At 49.0% G+C, this 16,972-nt stretch overlaps 5 protein-coding genes across 6 annotated transcripts; 2 read left to right on the top strand and 3 right to left on the bottom strand.

Moving 5' to 3' along the window:
- The first annotated feature begins 143 nt into the window (after positions 1-143).
- FOXG_15354 (uncharacterized protein) lies at positions 144-5,185 on the top strand. Of its 2 annotated transcripts, XM_018395441.1 has the most exons (10): positions 144-679; positions 728-872; positions 921-2,205; positions 2,258-3,356; positions 3,402-3,794; positions 3,841-4,275; positions 4,326-4,349; positions 4,403-4,472; positions 4,521-4,671; positions 4,723-5,183. In XM_018395441.1, exons 1-10 carry the CDS (start codon positions 258-260, stop codon positions 5,049-5,051), a joined length of 4,353 nt encoding a protein of 1,450 aa, XP_018255301.1. In that variant the 5' UTR covers positions 144-257; the 3' UTR covers positions 5,052-5,183. The 2 variants fall into 2 exon arrangements, with proteins under 2 accessions (XP_018255301.1, XP_018255302.1); XM_018395442.1 differs by having other exon boundaries at positions 144-872; positions 4,723-5,185.
- On the bottom strand, positions 5,047-6,930 carry FOXG_21892 (uncharacterized protein; the record flags this gene model as incomplete). Its single annotated transcript, XM_018402265.1, has 1 exon — positions 5,047-6,930. One exon carries the CDS (start codon positions 6,928-6,930, stop codon positions 5,083-5,085), a length of 1,848 nt encoding a protein of 615 aa, XP_018255300.1. The 3' UTR covers positions 5,047-5,082.
- Positions 6,931-7,297: 367 nt separating this feature from the next.
- FOXG_15353 (uncharacterized protein) lies at positions 7,298-9,694 on the top strand. Its single transcript, XM_018395440.1, has 3 exons — positions 7,298-8,405; positions 8,450-8,896; positions 8,942-9,694. The coding sequence occupies exons 1-3, from the start codon at positions 7,464-7,466 to the stop codon at positions 9,647-9,649; spliced, it is 2,097 nt and encodes a 698-aa protein (XP_018255299.1). The 5' UTR covers positions 7,298-7,463; the 3' UTR covers positions 9,650-9,694.
- Positions 9,663-11,576, bottom strand: FOXG_15352 (uncharacterized protein). Its single transcript, XM_018395439.1, has one exon. The coding sequence runs from the start codon at positions 11,519-11,521 to the stop codon at positions 9,785-9,787; it is 1,737 nt and encodes a 578-aa protein (XP_018255298.1). The 5' UTR covers positions 11,522-11,576; the 3' UTR covers positions 9,663-9,784.
- A 561-nt stretch (positions 11,577-12,137) lies between these two features.
- FOXG_21891 (uncharacterized protein) lies at positions 12,138-16,777 on the bottom strand. The gene is made up of 18 exons (XM_018402264.1): positions 16,393-16,777; positions 16,191-16,344; positions 16,064-16,144; positions 15,763-16,018; positions 15,655-15,718; positions 15,409-15,606; positions 15,293-15,360; positions 15,142-15,242; positions 14,901-15,097; positions 14,624-14,855; positions 14,473-14,572; positions 14,374-14,419; positions 13,859-14,327; positions 13,625-13,813; positions 13,242-13,575; positions 13,100-13,194; positions 12,919-13,050; positions 12,138-12,866 (listed from the first exon to the last, which is right to left on the bottom strand). The coding sequence occupies exons 1-18, from the start codon at positions 16,656-16,658 to the stop codon at positions 12,537-12,539; spliced, it is 3,312 nt and encodes a 1,103-aa protein (XP_018255297.1). The 5' UTR covers positions 16,659-16,777; the 3' UTR covers positions 12,138-12,536.
- Positions 16,778-16,972: the final 195 nt, after the last annotated feature.

Below are 16,972 nucleotides of genomic sequence, written 5' to 3'. Positions count from 1 at the left end.
TCAACAAGAATGGGGCCGTTGTGATAATGCGGGGGAGTCGTTGGGTGGCGTATCATTCAAGGATGGGGACTGGACAAGGGTGGGATGATAGTTCGTGATAACTACAACTAGTCCGAGTGGCTGACTTTAGAGGGGAGGGGGATAGTTGAGCTGACCTTTTTGTTTCTTCCATTTGATGTTTGATGAATTGCCAAACCTAATTCTGTATTCATCTGTACCAATTGACGTCTATCTCACTCAGTATTCACATCACTACAATGAAGGCTTCACAAGATGCTCTCCCATCACCGCCCCTATCCGACACCGATGAAACAGCCCCCAAAACCCCCATTGAATCCCTCGCAGCCCTCATAAAAACAACATACAGAACCTCCGATATAAAATTCTACATCAATGGCCGACCAGTCACGGTAAAGAACCCCAATCCCGATTGGGTTCTTCTCGATTGGATCCGAGCTCAAGATTCTTTGAAAGGGACGAAATTAGGATGCGGAGAAGGAGGTTGTGGAGCATGCACTGTAGTGCTACAGACTTTGGAAGATGGACGGGTGAGACATTTTGCTGTAAATGCTTGTTTGTATCCACTTGTTGGCGTTGATGGCAAGAGTCTCATCACTGTTGAGGGTTTGGGGACTGTCAAGAGGCCGCATCCGCTTCAGGAGAGGATTGCGAAGATGCAGTAAGTGAAATTATGGGTTGAATGAAGGTATGAGGTTAATTGGAGTAGTGGTACGCAGTGCGGCTTCTGTACGCCGGGAATTGTCATGAGCTTGTATGCACTCATCAGAAACTCATACCAAGATGGGAAATTCCACCTTACCAACTCCGAAGTCGAGTTACAGGGGCACCTTGACGGAAACCTCTGTCGATGTGTAAGCTACCCCCAGATAGCTTTTCTTTCATCTGCTTACACTGATTAGACCGGCTACAAACCCATTTTCGAAGCAGCACGAACTTTCATCACAGAGGACCTCAACGGGACCATCGCCGAGATCAATGGCAAAGAGATAACTCCCGAGAAGAACACAGAAGACGACTATGCGACAGTCGCGCGTGAAGAAAACAAGACAGGCTCTTGCGGTCGTCCTGGAGGCTGCTGTCGAGATAATCCCGACTCAAAAGGCTGCGGCTCAACTGCCGTGGATGAATCGAACCCGAAAGAGATGGAGACGCCCATCACAGCTCCCAGGCCTCACGAAACACCAAGTACACCTCCAAGATCCCCTGACAAACCTGCATTCGGAGAGACATTCTTACCATACGACCCCTCAACAGAGCCCATCTTCCCACCAGCGCTACGAAAGTACGAACCTCAACCGATATGCTACGGCGATGATCGACGACTCTGGTTCCGACCAACAAACCTCCAACAGTTGATCGACTTGAAGGGCATGTATCCAGAGGCCAAGATCGTGGGTGGCGCGAGTGAGACGCAGATCGAAGTTCGCTTCAAGAAGAGAGCTTATCGCGTCTCCGTGTTTGCAGCAGATATCGCTGAGCTGAATAGTTTCACTGTCGATCCTCTGCAGATGGAACAGGCTGAGCTGGAATCGCTGAAGAATATCAGTATACCTGGAAACCTTTCCTTGACCAAGGTTGAGGAGATGTGTACTACGCTCTACGCCAAGCTTGGTAGACGAGCTTCAGCGCTAGAAGCCCTTCGAAAACAACTTCGGTACTTCGCTGGCCGACAGATTCGGAACGTGGCTAGTCTTGCAGGAAGTCTAGCTACAGCAAGTCCCATCTCTGACTCTGCACCCGTTCTTCTAGCTGCAGGCGCTAAGGTAAAGATCCATTCTCAAGCTCGCGGCACAACTGAGATTCCGTTATCTTCATGGTTCTTGTCCTACAGAACAACTGCACTTCCAGAAGATGGAGTCATAACAGAGATTGTGATCCCGCTTCCGAGCCAAGAGAATCTCGAGATTACGAAGGCTTACAAGCAGGCGAAGAGGAAAGACGATGACATCGCTATCGTCACTTCTGGTTTTAGAGTTAAATTGGATGGGGATGGTGTTGTTCAGGACGCTGCTTTTGCCGTTGGCGGTATGGCGCCGACGACTGTTATGGCTGATAAGACACAGCAGGGAGTCATGGGGAAGAAGTGGTCTGACATGAAGACCTTGGATGCTGCGATTGATGCGCTTCTGGAGCAGTTCCGACTTCCGTTTGGAGTACCTGGTGGCATGGCACATTACCGAAAAGGTCAGTTCATCCCTATAAGCATCCAACTTATATGTCCCTAACCGTGCTACAGTTCTCACGATCTCCATGTTCTTCCGCTTCTGGCACGAAGTGGTTCACGATCTAGGTCTCGGTGAAGTCGACGCCGATCTCATCGAAGAAATCCACCGCGGTATTTCTTCAGGTAACCGTGACAACTTCACCTCGTCAATGTTGAACCGGGGTACCAAGGAAGTCGGCCGTCCGATTCCTCACCTCTCCGCCGTCAAGCACTGTACTGGCGAAGCAGAATATGTTGATGACATGCCACGGCAGCACAACGAACTCTTCGGAGCTTTGGTCATGTCCAAAGTAGCTCATGCTGAGATTCTCAGCGTAGACTACTCAACTGCCTTGGAGATGCCCGGTGTAGTCGGGTACATAGACAAGGATAGCATCACCAAAGAGCAGAATACCTGGGGCCCTGTTGTTCTTGATGAGCTCATCTTTGCAGATGGAAAGTCGACCTACTACGGTCAAGTAATCGGTATGATCTATGCCGAGACAGCGCTTCAAGCTCGAGCTGCCACCGATGCAGTCACAGTAACATACAAGCGCCTCCCTGCCATCTTCACAATCGACGAAGCCATCAAAGCCAAGAGTTTCTTCAAACACGGCAAAGAACTCCGCAAGGGTGAGGCCCTTAGTGGTTCTCTGGACGAAGCATTCAGCAAATGCGCCCACGTCCTCGAGGGCACCACCCGCATGGGCGGCCAAGAACACTTCTATCTCGAAACCAACGCTGCCCTTGCAATTCCGCACATGGAAGATGGTTCAATGGAGGTATACATCTCGACCCAAAACCTCATGGAGAACCAAGTCTTCACCGCTCAAGTCCTCGGTGTGCCTATGAACAGAGTCAACATGCGCGTTCGAAGAATGGGAGGTGCATATGGAGGTAAAGAATCACGAACGACGGCTCTGTCTATGTATCTTGCTCTCGCGGCGCAAAAGACTTCAAGGCCTGTAAGGATGATGTTGAATCGTGATGAGGATATTGCGTTTAGTGGGCAGCGACATCCGTTCCAGTCAAAGTGGAGGGTTGGTGTTGATGAGCAGGGTAAAATTCAGGTTTTGGATATCGATATTTATAATAATGCGGGTGCTTCGCTGGATATGAGCGGTGCAGTCATGTAAGATGCCCTTGGAGGTGATGGGATAGGTGCTAACGATAATAGGGACCGAGCTTGTACCCACGTTGATAACTGCTATCACATTCCCAATGCTTGGATTCGAGGCCACGTCTGCAAGACGAATACAGTCAGCAACACGGCGTTCAGAGGATTTGGTGGTCCACAGGGGATGTACATCACTGAGACGATTATGTTCAAGATTGCAGAGTCTCTGAACATGGACGTTGATGATCTTCGCATGCGGAACTTGTACGAAGTCGGTCAACGGACACCCTTCCTGCAGGAGATCACAGACGACTTCCATGTTCCCACCATGATGGAGCAGCTTAGTTCTTCCTCCGAGTTGGAGAAGCGCAAGTCCGCCATCAAACAGTTCAATGTGCAGAATCGCTTCAAGAAGCGAGGTATCTCTAGAATCCCAACCAAGTTTGGTCTAAGGTACGTCTCCCGAAACACTTAAGCAGTCCCTTGCTTACAAAACCAGTTTCGCAACCGCCCTCCATCTCAACCAAGCAGCAGCCTACGTCAAAATCTACGAAGACGGCTCCGTCCTCCTCCACCACGGCGGCACAGAAATGGGTCAAGGGCTCTACACCAAAATGACCCAAGTCGCAGCCGAAGAGCTTAACGTGAGCGTCGATTCTATCTACAACAAAGAGTCCCAGTCCGACCAAGTCGCCAATGCTTCACCGACCGCTGCATCGTCTGGTAGTGACATAAACGGTCAAGCTGTGAAGAATGCCTGTGATCAGATTAATGAGAGGTTGAAGCCGTATAGGGAGAAATTTGGTAAGGATGCTAGTATGGCGGTTATTGCGCATGCGGCGTATAGGGATAGAGTGAATTTGGCGGCGAATGGGTTTTGGAAGATGCCGAGGATTGGGTACGAGTGGGGGGATTGGAAGGATCCTCTGCCTATGTGAGTGATTGATCTTTAGTGGTGAAGCTCTACTAACTTTGAGGGTTTAGGTACTACTACTTTACGCAAGGAGTGTAAGTTTTACCGTATCATTCTTGTGGGGGAGTTTTGCTAACGATGACTTTAGGGCCATATCGGAGGTAGAGCTGGATACTCTTACTGGAGACTCGACAGTATTGAGGACCGATCTCATGATGGTACGCCGCCAGTGTGACAACCGCCAGTCAGCGCTGACTTTTTTGTAGGACATCGGACGATCTATCAACCCAGCAATGGACTACGGTCAAATCGAGGGCGCTTTCGTCCAAGGTCAAGGTCTGTTCACAATGGAAGAATCCCTCTGGATGAAATCAGGCGAAATCTTCACCAAAGGTCCAGGAACATACAAAATCCCAGGTACTTCAACCTCTCATTCATCTGTTTCCCCCACTTACTAACCTCTCCCAGGTTTCTCCGACATCCCCCAAGTTTTCAACGTAAACACCCTCCAACACGACTCCCAAGGCAACACCATCAATTGGTCAAAGCTAGGCTCAATCCAGAGCAGCAAAGGTGTAGGAGAACCTCCTCTGTTCTTGGGCTGTGCAGTGTTCTTCGCTTTGAGAGAGGCTGTCAAGGCAGCGAGGGAGATGAATGGCGTTAGTGAACCTTTGGTGCTAGATGCTCCGTGTACGGCGGAGAAGTTGAGGTTAGCTGTTGCGGATGATCTTGTGAAAAGGGCGATTGTTGAGAAGAAGGATGATGAGCAGGAATTCTTCATCAGGATTGAGTCTTGATAAGTAGATAAAGCTTACTAAGTTACTAGAATTATATGATATACAGAGCTTGAGGTTGACTGTCATTGTTGACCATCTCAAACCACGCGCCGGCTTGCAGATAGCTCTCCCCAACCAAGTCAAACTCATCACCTCCATTGCTCTGAGTTTCCCTCAGAACAAACGGAACCGAAGCCCCAACGCATAAGAAAACCCGGTCCCCATTTTCTGCTTCCGCAGGTGCAAGACCAAAATATCCTGTATCTGTAACGAAACACCGCCGCAGATGGCAAGCCTCCAGATTCCCTCTTATAGTATTCCCATAACTCGGCGGCCACCCCGCCGCAGCATAGTGAAAAGGGATATCCCTGAATGGTAGCACTCCATCTTTCCTCTCAGTGGCCAATTTCCGTATTGTATCTTCCCACTTGGAACCAAATCTGTATCCCTCGTAGGAGCTGCGTGCGCCGCCGATGACAAAGTCTGGTCTTGGCAGATCATTTGCAGGGTCTTCTTCTTCTTCTTCTTTCATGCTCGAAGAGTAAAGGTAACGAGCAAGCCGAAGGAACTTGACGAAGGATTCTGTTCGATGAGGAAACTTCGGGTCGGGTGAACCAGATCCAGACTTGTCAACTCGTGTTGATAGGTCAATCTTGTTGACGAGATTATACCACTCCTTAGCGGGGAATGGTGTTTGACCCGCGATGTATGTTGACCCCAGTTTCAATATCTTTCCAGATGAATATCCATGCCCATGCAGCACTGGTATCTGTCCCTTATCCGAGCTACGTAAGATGATTTGCGGTTTGCGGGGAACACCTGGGAGCACCTTGTCTGTCCAAAACGAACTCATTTCAAGCCAAGGAGCTGTCCCGATGATACATCGCTGAGGCAGGACATTCCAATCTGGAACCCAGGATGGGAGCCTCCATGTGGTTGATTGACCCTGCACAGCGTAGAGAATCTTCCAGCCGCAACTTGGCAATAGAGAGAGAGCGCAATCCGTGTAGATCTTTTCTGGTGTGTCCTGGTACCTTGGTATCAGACCGAGTGATTTATTAAATGACTGCAGTATGGGCAACAGGCTGTACACTTTATCACGAGGGTCAGTTGCTTCGCAATGCCTCGAATCAAGTAGATCCCTCAGCAGTAATTCTTCCGTAGTCTCTTCAAAATGTCTGTTTGATGCTGAAACCACGTATGGCAATCGAAACCGTAGTCTCGTATTGACGAGGTAATGCTTAAAGTTCTCCATCGCAGACCATGATAGTTCTTTTTCTCCACAGTATATAATCTTGTCGGTTGATAGGAAGACTTCCTGAATTACCCAGACCCTGGTGAACCAAGGGCGGAGGAAGAAATTCCTGAGTGCATCCATCAAGATATCCGACTTTGGAAAGCTCAGAGACGTGGTTCCTTGGGATGGGTCATCGCATTCCATGATGAATGCGATGGCCAAGTCGCTGTTGTCTCCAGATTCACCGAGATAAACGACTACACTCGCAGCTTGAGAGTATATCCTTGACATGAGACTGACTTGATAGTTTCTCTCGTCAACATTAGATTGATCAATAGCCAAGGCGTCAATCCACAGAACCCTGGTCCTATCTCTATACCGAAGGCGTTTCAGGGCAGAGTAGCAGTTGGAAGTTACTGAGAATGGTTGCGTAGTCTCGGAGCCTTGCGTGGTCATGTTGATGCTCTCTCTACGGGAGGGATCGCCCCAGGTGTATGATAAAGCCTCATAACTTGGTGCAGATTCAATAGAGACGGTTATTAGCTCGCAATAAACAGCTTCATCTGTTCCGGGGTGTAGGTAGACGAGGCGGATATGCGATGGACTGGGAAGTGAAGGTCCAGGATATGGCTGAGCCAGCCGAGCCGTAAGTGCTGCCGACATTCTTGCGACCCAGGGCTGATCAGAACAATGTGTTGGACCGAAATGGTGTTAGATGGTCTCTGAAAGCAATCTGCAAACGGAAAGCTTAACAAAAGACTTTTGGCGGAAATGCCAATTCCTGAGTGAAATGAACAGAAGTGCTGTCCCAGGCCTTCATCTCCCGAAAGCTTTAGCGCCGATATACGGGGGTTGAAAAGCTCAGCTGGGAGCACGTCTGCTGTGGCTGTACAAGGCGTTTTCCACTTCGCAGTGGGCTAGGCTGATAATCCTTGTCTGGTCTCATCCTATCACCCAGTACGGGGTACGCAACATTGCATTCAAGAATCCACTCAGTCTTACCGCTGACGCTCAACCCCGCAGTAAAAAGGGCGTTTCTTGCAGTCAAATACTAGTTCGATAGTCTGGCATCCTCTAACCTGTGAGTTAAGTTGCAAGAGTGCAGCCAGAATATTCGGACGCTTTTGTATAATGGTTTAAGTGATAGTGCGATAACTCTCAAGACCACTTCCAGTCATTTTCTACTAACATCCAACATGTCTATCGAGAATTCAAGACTGTGCTACTTCTGCCGTAAGCTCGAGTCGGTAGACCAGCCTTGTCCTTTGATTCAGAGTCAGCCAACTCAGATCTTCCCCAGTATAAATGGTGTCACGAAGCCATGGACGAAGCAGGATGAAGATCTCTTAGAACAACTCCGCCGCCGGCCAAGTGAGCTCTGTTCACGATGCGCCAAATTCGACATCATTCGCGCCTTCAGCGAAGCGGATCCTTTAGATGAAAGCCAGAGAGGCGAGCTAGAAAAGGCCCAGTATATTCAACACGCTGAAAGACAGGGACAATACAGACTACGCTTCGGTCTTTTGTCACAGTTTCACATGAAGCCTTCTTGCCCGCTATGTCGGTTGCTCTATCGACTCATTCCTAGACCGCCACCAGAGCACGATACTACTGTTCTCACTCTCATTCCCTACCGGTGGCATATCCGACAAGATCACTGGGAAGGCGTTCCGGAAGATCATAAGCGAAAGTTCGCCATTTGGTTTGGTCTTTCAACACCTGGTCTCGATATGTCCGGGCCGAGTTTCTTTAACACGGGTCAGCAGTTGAGAGTTGCTATGATGACGGGTGAAGCCATTGCTATGCACCCAAACTCTTCTTCAGAGGATTCTTATAGCGCCAGGGTTATCGAGGGGATGGTTAACGTTGATCATATTAGGAAGGGCCTTGAGCATTGCCGGAAGCATCACTCAGAACAATGCAATGCTAAGTTCGATAAAGGCCTACTCATTACGAAAATGCTGGACGTTAATGCCCGAAAGGTCGTGGATTGTCCTGATAACTGCGACTATCTAGCTCTCAGCTATGTCTGGGGCGGTATTCACCCAGCTGATGGGGCTTTGGAGGCTGGGATACTTCCTCAGACGATCGAGGATGCCATCACTCTGACCAAAAGGCTTGGAAAGAAATACCTATGGGTAGGTAGTCTCATTCGCTCTTGGAAATGTTGCTAACTGTGCAGGTTGATGCCCTCTGTATCGATCAAAGTCCCAGCCCAACGCCCGAACAAGCAGCCAGCAAAGCCAAACAGCTACAACTCATGCACCTAATCTACTACTGCGCCACAATAACGATCTTTGCTGTCGCAGGTCCGCGCTCCGACTACGGCATTCCTGGAATCTCAAAGTCACGCGTGGGATCTACGCGGGAGCACATCAACGGAAAGGAGCTTGTAGTAGTCCCTCCACAGATCGTGACAGAGATAAAGTCTTCCGTTTGGCAAACGAGAGCCTGGACGTGGCAAGAGGATGTTTTGTCTACGAGAAAGTTGTACTTGACGGAGACGCAATGGATTCTTCAGTGCAATGAGACGCTGGGACCGAGTGATTATGCTGAGGCGCACAATACGGCTTTGGACCTTACTTGGACTAAAGTTTCTGGTGGGAAGATAAAAGCTGGTTACGTTGAGGTTTGTTGGGCCATTTTCAAATGTCCTGTACACTAACGCGTCCAGGCTACGAATACCGAGTTCCTCGACCGAACTTCCTCCATGTTCATATCAGCGGTGACAACGTATACTTCACGATCTCTTACCAACGATGGTGATTCTCTAAATGCTTTCCAAGGCGGTCTCGCACGCTTTGGTAAACCAGTCTATCCCCAAGGCTTTGAATGGGGCATGCCACTCAAAGAATTCCCTCAGTCACTGGCCTGGATCCATGACCATACAGTCAAGCCTACAAGACGATCAGCTTTCCCAAGCTGGAGTTGGGCAGGCTGGGGCGGAACTGTGCAGTATCCGACTGATCTTACTGAAACAGAAACTGAGAACGGTGATCTCATTCCGCGGATGGTCAGTATTGATGACAAGGTGGTTACACTGGAAGGATGGACTGTAACACTTGATATTCGAACTGATCCGTTCAGTGAGGTAGTTATACCCGGGACTGATCAGGCGATTGGATGTGTTACGGAGAGGAATTTTAAGCATAACATGACTTTACCGACGGGGAAATATCGGTGTTTGGTTGCGTCGAGACTCAAGAAGGAAGTGTTGAGGAATGGATTGGTGAATCAGTTGATCTACCTGGTAGTTTTAAAAGGCGATCAGGATGTTGAGATCGAAGAAAGGCAAACGGCTATTACAGTAAGCAGACTTGCTATTGAGGGAAAGGACTTTATGGAGTTTGGTCCAAAGAAGACAGTCATCAAGATGAAGTAGAAGTATGTCTGTCCCTGAGGTATAAAGATAAAGATTCTTCATTGTTCAATCTGTAAATGCAAAAGGTATTCTAGTGTATGTGTATCTATCATTTTCATTAAATCATGTACGTAAACCATTTCTTTCATTTCCTTCTTATTCCAAAGCACTCAACCATCTCGACAAATCCTTTGCTCCATCCGCAGTCCTAAACTTATGCCCATCATCCCACGGCGCAACCTCTGCTGGCTTAACAATATGCGCCAACTGCAAATGTGCAACCGCCATCATCGACGACGCCGATATCCTCACCCCCGAGCTCAACGACACCGACGTCAACAGATCAATCTCATGTTTTCTCACAGTATCAGAGGTCGTATCCTTCTCTTGATCAAAGATAGCCCGCCAGTGCCCTGTCCTCGCAAGTTGAGACCGAATATCCTGCTCCTCTTCGTACACTGCTTCTTCGAGGGTGCTGTTGCTGAAGGCGGAGGACGATTCTTGTATGCCCCGGATTTTGCAGAACCATTCGATCTTGGAGCCGATGACTTCTATGCCGAAGACAAGGGTGGCGATGAAGACGGATGCGCGCTTTTCGTTCTTTTTTATGCTTTGCATGCCTTGGATGGCGAGGACGCGGCCGTAGTGGCCTGCTTGGTCCCATGATTGGAGGCTGATAGTTCCGGACTCGAGGTGTGGGCATGATGTTATACTGTCGTAGGGAATGGCGCCGCTATCGAGAGTGACGAGGACTTCGTAGCTGCCGTAGCCGTGGAAGTCGGGTTGGTAAGAGGCGCGCTCTCGACTTCCGGCGATGAACATGTTTTCTTCTCGGAGTTTTGTAGATCCTGTGAGGACTGGTACTGGACAGGGTGGTGTTCGGTTGCGAGTACAGCGGTCCTTTCCTGGTAGGCGGTTCAGAAGCAGTGCGACTTGTTGGTTCTCTGAGTCTCGTCTGGCGTTGAGGAGAACAAGCCATTGCTCGACTGATTCGGTGATGGTGTTCATAATAGGCAGCCTGATTGACAGACCGGCATTCGTCATAGTGTATGTCTTTGCTTCATGGACAGGCCATTCGGTATAGATGCTGGAGTCGACGAAGGTTTTTGGTGATGGGGAGAGAATGCTGGCCCAGTCGTGGGGAACGTATCGCTCGTCCCAGGCCCAGCAGAAGAGTGTTTGGTCGTTAGAAACACGAATGATCTCTTCCTGTAGTCGAATGAACGCCCGCATTCCTTCGCCGTAAATGATTTGCATGTTGATATCGAAGATACCCAGCATGCAGTATGCGATATCCTCGACCCTTTCAGTCTCTCGTTTGGATAGCCAAGACATGCGCTCGCCGATACTAGCTTTGTAAAAGGTGCAGTCGAGATATTGCTGATCGATCTTGGTGACGAACGAAATCGTGTTTGCAAGCGTCTTTCTCGTTCCAATAGTCGTCCAATCATTCGCAAAGAAAACCACCGACGTAGGAGCCAACAGCTCAGGCAGTGTCCAACCTCTCGTAAACCACCTCGACTGTCTAAACTGCACCATCGGATCAAAAGCGCCCGTATCAATGGGCGCCACATCACTCAGATACACATAACAAACCGATGCATTCTTGTACCAAGAGAACATGGCATTCAACGCCTCAGAGACCTCTGAACTGCTGCTCTTGTCGATACAGTTGGTGTCGCACCAGAGATACATGAGGCCATCCTTTCTCGCCTGCTCGCAGACGCGACGAATCTTCTGATGACCTTTCTTGAGCTTCATCAGCTCGAGGTTGCCCTGCCAGTCTTGGTACGTGGCCTCGTCGGGACCCCATGTGTGTGATAAAATGGCATATTCGGGAGGCTGGCCGTAGAATTCCTCTAGCTGGAAGGTTTTGGTGTGTATGAGACGCATTCTTCTGGCGGGACATTTGATGAGACAGGGAATATTTGGAGAAAAGTGATGGGCAGTTTGAGGGGAGAATTGAGGAGAATTGTAGGGCTTGAAATAGGTATCCATACCGATTAATGAGTTTTGGCGGTGAAGCCCCACTGGTGGAATCGCGATGATGTGGCATGCATATTGGGGATGGTACACGATGCTAGATTTGCTGGCAGGTAGAAATTTGAACTTGTTGTCATGAGTCAGAGTTTTGTATCCTTGGATTAAGTGATATAATTGATGCCCAAGTGGATTGCCAACGTAGTACGTATCGGCGATGGCGTGAGTCAATGACCGCCTTTCGTGGTGTTGATGATATGATGCCCTGATCCTTGGCGGATGTACTGGCGATCCGTGTTCCTGCAAGACACTTGATTGAGGAGGATGTTGCGGGTATGCATGTCGTAGATTATGCAGGTGCAGCAAAGACACGATGCAGACATGGACAAGGTGTTTGCTGCTCCACTAATGATTCGTGGCACGATGTCTATTTTGAGTGCTGTTCGTCTGGTGCATGGGCTAATTCAACAGGAAAACACACTGAAGACTGTGAATTAATTGACATGAAGGAACATCTCATCATTGTAGCACCGGATGTTACTGTTCGCAGCCCAATGTGACACAGACGGTTATGAGCGGGCGTTGAAGAGAAACGGCCCAAAGGCGGTGTCCAGCAGCCTAAGATGGCCAGAGAAAACATTTGTCATCATATTTGAACAATATGATCGTAAATCTAATGAGGAACCGTGATCATGTGTTAGAATAGTATAACCCTATCATAAGTACGTGGTTCGAATCGAGATACTCTTGAAGCCAACGAGGTACCTAGCGTGACTTTAGCGCTAACACTGCCTGCCCAAATCTCCACGTGTCAATAATACGATGCAAGTAATGAATGGTATTTTAATCTGGCCAATGTTTCATGAATGACTTCAACCCAAATAAACGACGCAAAGAGAGTGTCCCCATCCAATACCCCATGCCATTCTCAAGGCAGCCCACTGACATTAATAGCCAGGTAACGATCTGCAAAAGAGCCCTGCGTATAGTTCTGAGGTGTCTTGAGCGACGGCACAAGATGCACCGGTACGCTAACCGTCAAAACACCACGACCTACGATATAAGTCGACGTCAGTCCAGAGTCGATAACAGTCATCCCGTTCTCATCCTCAAAGTCGACACTAATTTGTGACTCGGGCGGTGCAGTGGCTTGAACGGTCCAGATGGCAAAGTTGTAGGTGTCGCCGATTGTTGCTTTGGCGTCGTAGCCGTCCCACTGGTGCCGAATGGTGATTTTACGGTTTGTCTTGGTGTTTTCCTGGAGCTCTGTTAGTTTGTGACAGCAGTGATAGGGCTAGGAGTGTTTGTACCTGAGTAAACTTGACTTCGCGGTAGAAACCCTTTGCTTTGGTGTATTGAGCTGCGTCTTTGTACTTGTGCTGGGGCAAATCGATGGGTGCACTGTCGCGACTGACACCATCGTCGAGATACATCGAGTATGACTACAAGAACACTTAGCGTAAGGTGTTTGAGCGTTGGAGTAGTGCTTACAGTAGTCTTGCCACCTGGGTATACATGAATGGTAGGCGAGTTCAGATCGCCCTCCTTGACCCACTGACGAACATCAAGCTGAGGAATGATAGCACCTTCACAACTGTCAGCTTTATCCATGTCACCGGAAGTCTCTACTCACCTCCTCGGATATACACAGGAGTGACATAAGCGACCTGCTCTGGATCCGCAACAGCATCAGGAATATGACAATCATAGTCCACAATCTTCCCACCAGGAGCTGGTTTCTGCAACACAGCAGCATGTTTGAGAATCGGATCTGGTCCAAATCCTTGGTTGTTAACACGAAGGTTGGAGGGATACCAATTATCAGAGTTTGGAAGATACACGTCGCGACGTCCTGCCTTTTGCTCAACCTGAGGACAGACCAGGATGTTATGGCCGAGAAGGTACTGGTTGTCGATAAATCCTTGGTTGGAATTGAAGAGGCTTGTGTCAAAGGGATCGGTGACGAGCTTGGTGGGTTAGTAACGGAGTCATGCCTTGGGGAGATGCGGGACTTGCCATTGCACGTGCGACTGGTAGACCGTTGATCAGGTTGGCAAACATGTAGTCGTACAGGACTTGGAGGAGGGAGTATCGAAGCTGTACGTAATACCGGCAAACAGGTACAACGGAGCGATACAAAGCAGCTTGGTCGGGTGGAAGAGGACCGGGGAAGTTGTTCAGAATATCACCGTAAGCCCAGGGTTCCTATTCTTATCAGTATCTCGCCCAGATATTGCAGACCGTACTTACCTGGAAAGCTTTACAACCCCCTGAACTAGCCTCAGGATGCTGCAAATAATGATTCCTATACCACGGCAGCAAAAACGCCCCCGAATACCACCTAATCAACAACTCCGGATCACACCATCTCGGATTCGGCAATGTATTAGCTGGATCAGCAGTGAAACCACCCATATCTACACCAGCGATACTCAAACCACTATACCCCAACGCAAGCACCTGCGCAACGGAGATTCTGAAAAAGTCCCAAGAACTACCATTATCGCCGGTCCAGAGCCCAGCGTAGCGATGCATGCCGGTCTGGCTACCGCGGCCGATGATGAAGTTGCGTTTGTTCTCGCGGCCTTTGAGATTGTTGAGGCCGTGGTACGTTGCTTTGTGGAGATTGTAGGAGTAGAGACTCCAGAGCTCGATGGCGGTTTTGGTCTTGGGGGGGTTGGTGTAGCTGTCGTCTGTCATGAGGAGGCGGGAGGGGAAACTGGTATTGTTAGAAAGGTTAGGTGAAGGAGGGAGGGGGAAAGTACCCGAGGGAATCGCCGTAACATTTCGCGGCGGCGGGAGTTGTCATGTCTATTGAGAGTGTCATTATGAGTCAATAGACCTGACAGCTGATGCTTGCATACCTTGCCAGACGAATTCGAGACCGTTGTCAAAGAGATACTGATACTGCTCTCCCCACTTCTTCCTCGCAGCCTTTCTGTTCAGATCAGGATAGAATCCGGGCTGTACATGTTAAATAAGATGCATCGCATCGTTCACAACAAAGAGACTTACAGTTCCGAGGTTAGTGCCATAGCTAACACCACCGTGAAATGGATAACCACTGTCATAGTTTTCAGAGAAATTATAGTCGTCCCTATAGTCAGGAGCACCGATATAGTCTGCAAATCTCTCACGCTGGTTGACGTTGTTAGGGTCCAGGTTCTGAAGACCGCCGTCGTAGCGCCAGCAAAGAGGTTGGTTGTTGGGCAGACCGTCGAGGTATCGCTTATCAGCGACCAGAAGACTATACCTGTTAGCCAATGTCGGCTGAGAAGCCGCCGCGACTTACTTGGTCTCTGGATTCTTCTTATCGTTCACGTCCCAGAAGCTGTCCAGTGCTTTGTAGGGACCTTCATCCGAGGGTCGGATAGTGAGAATGGGAGTGATGTTGGTGCAGCTCTTCACTCCCTTGGCCTTCAGACCGTTCAGGAACGATCCCACGTTGGGGAAATTCTTGTTGCTGTTGGTGAAAGTACGGTATTTATCCTGTTGTGGTCAGTCAAGCTCAGCTGTTTCGAGAGTGGACTTGCCTGGAAGTCGACATCGAGATGCATCCCATCTAATGGGATGTCGGAGTCTCTGTACCGTTGTACGACGTTGTTAACAGTTCCTTCATTCGAGTAACCATAGCCTTGATATGTCAGTCATGAATGTGGGCGTAGGGAATGTCGTAGAACTCACATGCTTGATGATGACCCAGAATGAATCGGGGCTTGAGCTTAGGTCGTCCGACGATGGAGGTATACTGCCTAGTGACAGTGAGTAAGCGATGCTCCTCAAATGGACTACATACTCACCAAATCATCCTTGGTACATCATCAGCTGTAAGAATCCACGCATCAAAGGTATTGAAGCGCGTGGCAACACTGATGGTATGCGAATCATTCTTGCCAAGATCGATAGCAACTTGAGAGTAGTTATCCACCATAACGCCAGTAACATTCTTTCGATCCGGAGTGCCGTTCATCTCCAGGAAGAAAGGTGTAGAGTGGTAACTGTTTGCTCGGTTAGACGGTGGCTAACATATTTTAAGCAATACTCACAGTGGCTCTCGGGTATCCAGAGCTCCAAGACCATAGACTTTCGAGTAGTTGAAGTTATCATAGCCTAACTCGTCAGCAACTTCCATTGTATCGTGACATTATACTTACAGAAGAAGTTGAGATAAGTGGGCTTCTTTATAACAGTCCGTCCACCCTGTTCTCCAAAACCAAGATACGCCGCTGACCCAGGCTTCTTGATGTTGAAAACGACATTGTTCACAGCACCGATGCTTGGATTACCTTGATAAGAGAATGTCTGGTCGGTTGTCTGCCAGATAATCTGCTCGTACTCAGACACAGTGTCGATACCAACGGTCTTCAAGAACGCCGGGTCTGCGTCGAGAGCCTTGAGCTTCCTTGTCGCCTAATGATGTGAGATTGGAGATGTGAGTGTTTGAAGGATACTTACGACGATGCGGAATGGAGAGGCGAAGAAGTGGAGAGCTGTGTTTGGGACACCAGTGGACTCGTTGGTCTCGTACTCAACTGTCTAGAGGATGTTAGATGATAGTATGATGGGGTGCTGGGTGACTAACAGTGAGAACCCAATGGTCTGGGGCCTTCTGCTCAAAAGAAGTCTTCCAAAACCATCCCTCCTGAGCAGGATGTGAGTTCCAAGCCTCAGAGTCCCTGTACTCCTGCTGAAGGTCATCTACCAAACTAGAGAAAGTATCTCTAACGATAGTACGCCTGCTCTCGTCAGCACCAAACATTCAAAAGCTCACAAAGGGAACTCACGAGTTGAAATCATCATAATCCGAAACAGCAGTGTACTTTGGATTATATCTGACTCTCCAGATCTGCGGCGATGCGAACTGGACTAGACAGTGAGTGTTGGGCTCACCCTTTAGAGTGATGTGTGCAGCATAGCGAAGAGGATCGCTGGGGGATGTTGAAGCAGATGATTCAACGGTAAGAATCTCCGAGGGTTTAGTGAAATTGGGAACGGTGGGGAAGAATACGTCTGCGGGGATGAAGTTGAGGGGGTCCGTGGGAGTAGCCATGATGGCGATAGTTGGCGGTGCTATTGATCAAAAGATACTATGAGGGGTTGGGCCTTTAATACCTCAGTTTCCTTCTCCGGAACACAATGTCGGCAAATTCAAGCTCATACTGAGTGAACAGACCTAGTCAAACGAGAACAAACCATTGTCATACTCCAAATCCACGCCGTCTAGCATCTTAGCCCACCGATACAACCTCATCCAGCCACGCAGCTTACCTGCATCCTCCCGGCCAAGACCGGTCAGCAATCTGCACAACCCGTCACCCTCTACACGAAGTCGCATCTAACCTACCTAACCTTTCAATAAATTAT

The sequence above is a fragment of the Fusarium oxysporum genome, chromosome 5, assembly GCF_000149955.1.
Source record: "Fusarium oxysporum f. sp. lycopersici 4287 chromosome 5, whole genome shotgun sequence".
NCBI classification, from domain to species: Eukaryota; Fungi; Ascomycota; class Sordariomycetes; order Hypocreales; family Nectriaceae; genus Fusarium; species Fusarium oxysporum.
The sequence above is the reverse complement of the archived record's forward strand: the minus strand, read 5'-3'. Positions and strand labels throughout refer to the sequence as shown.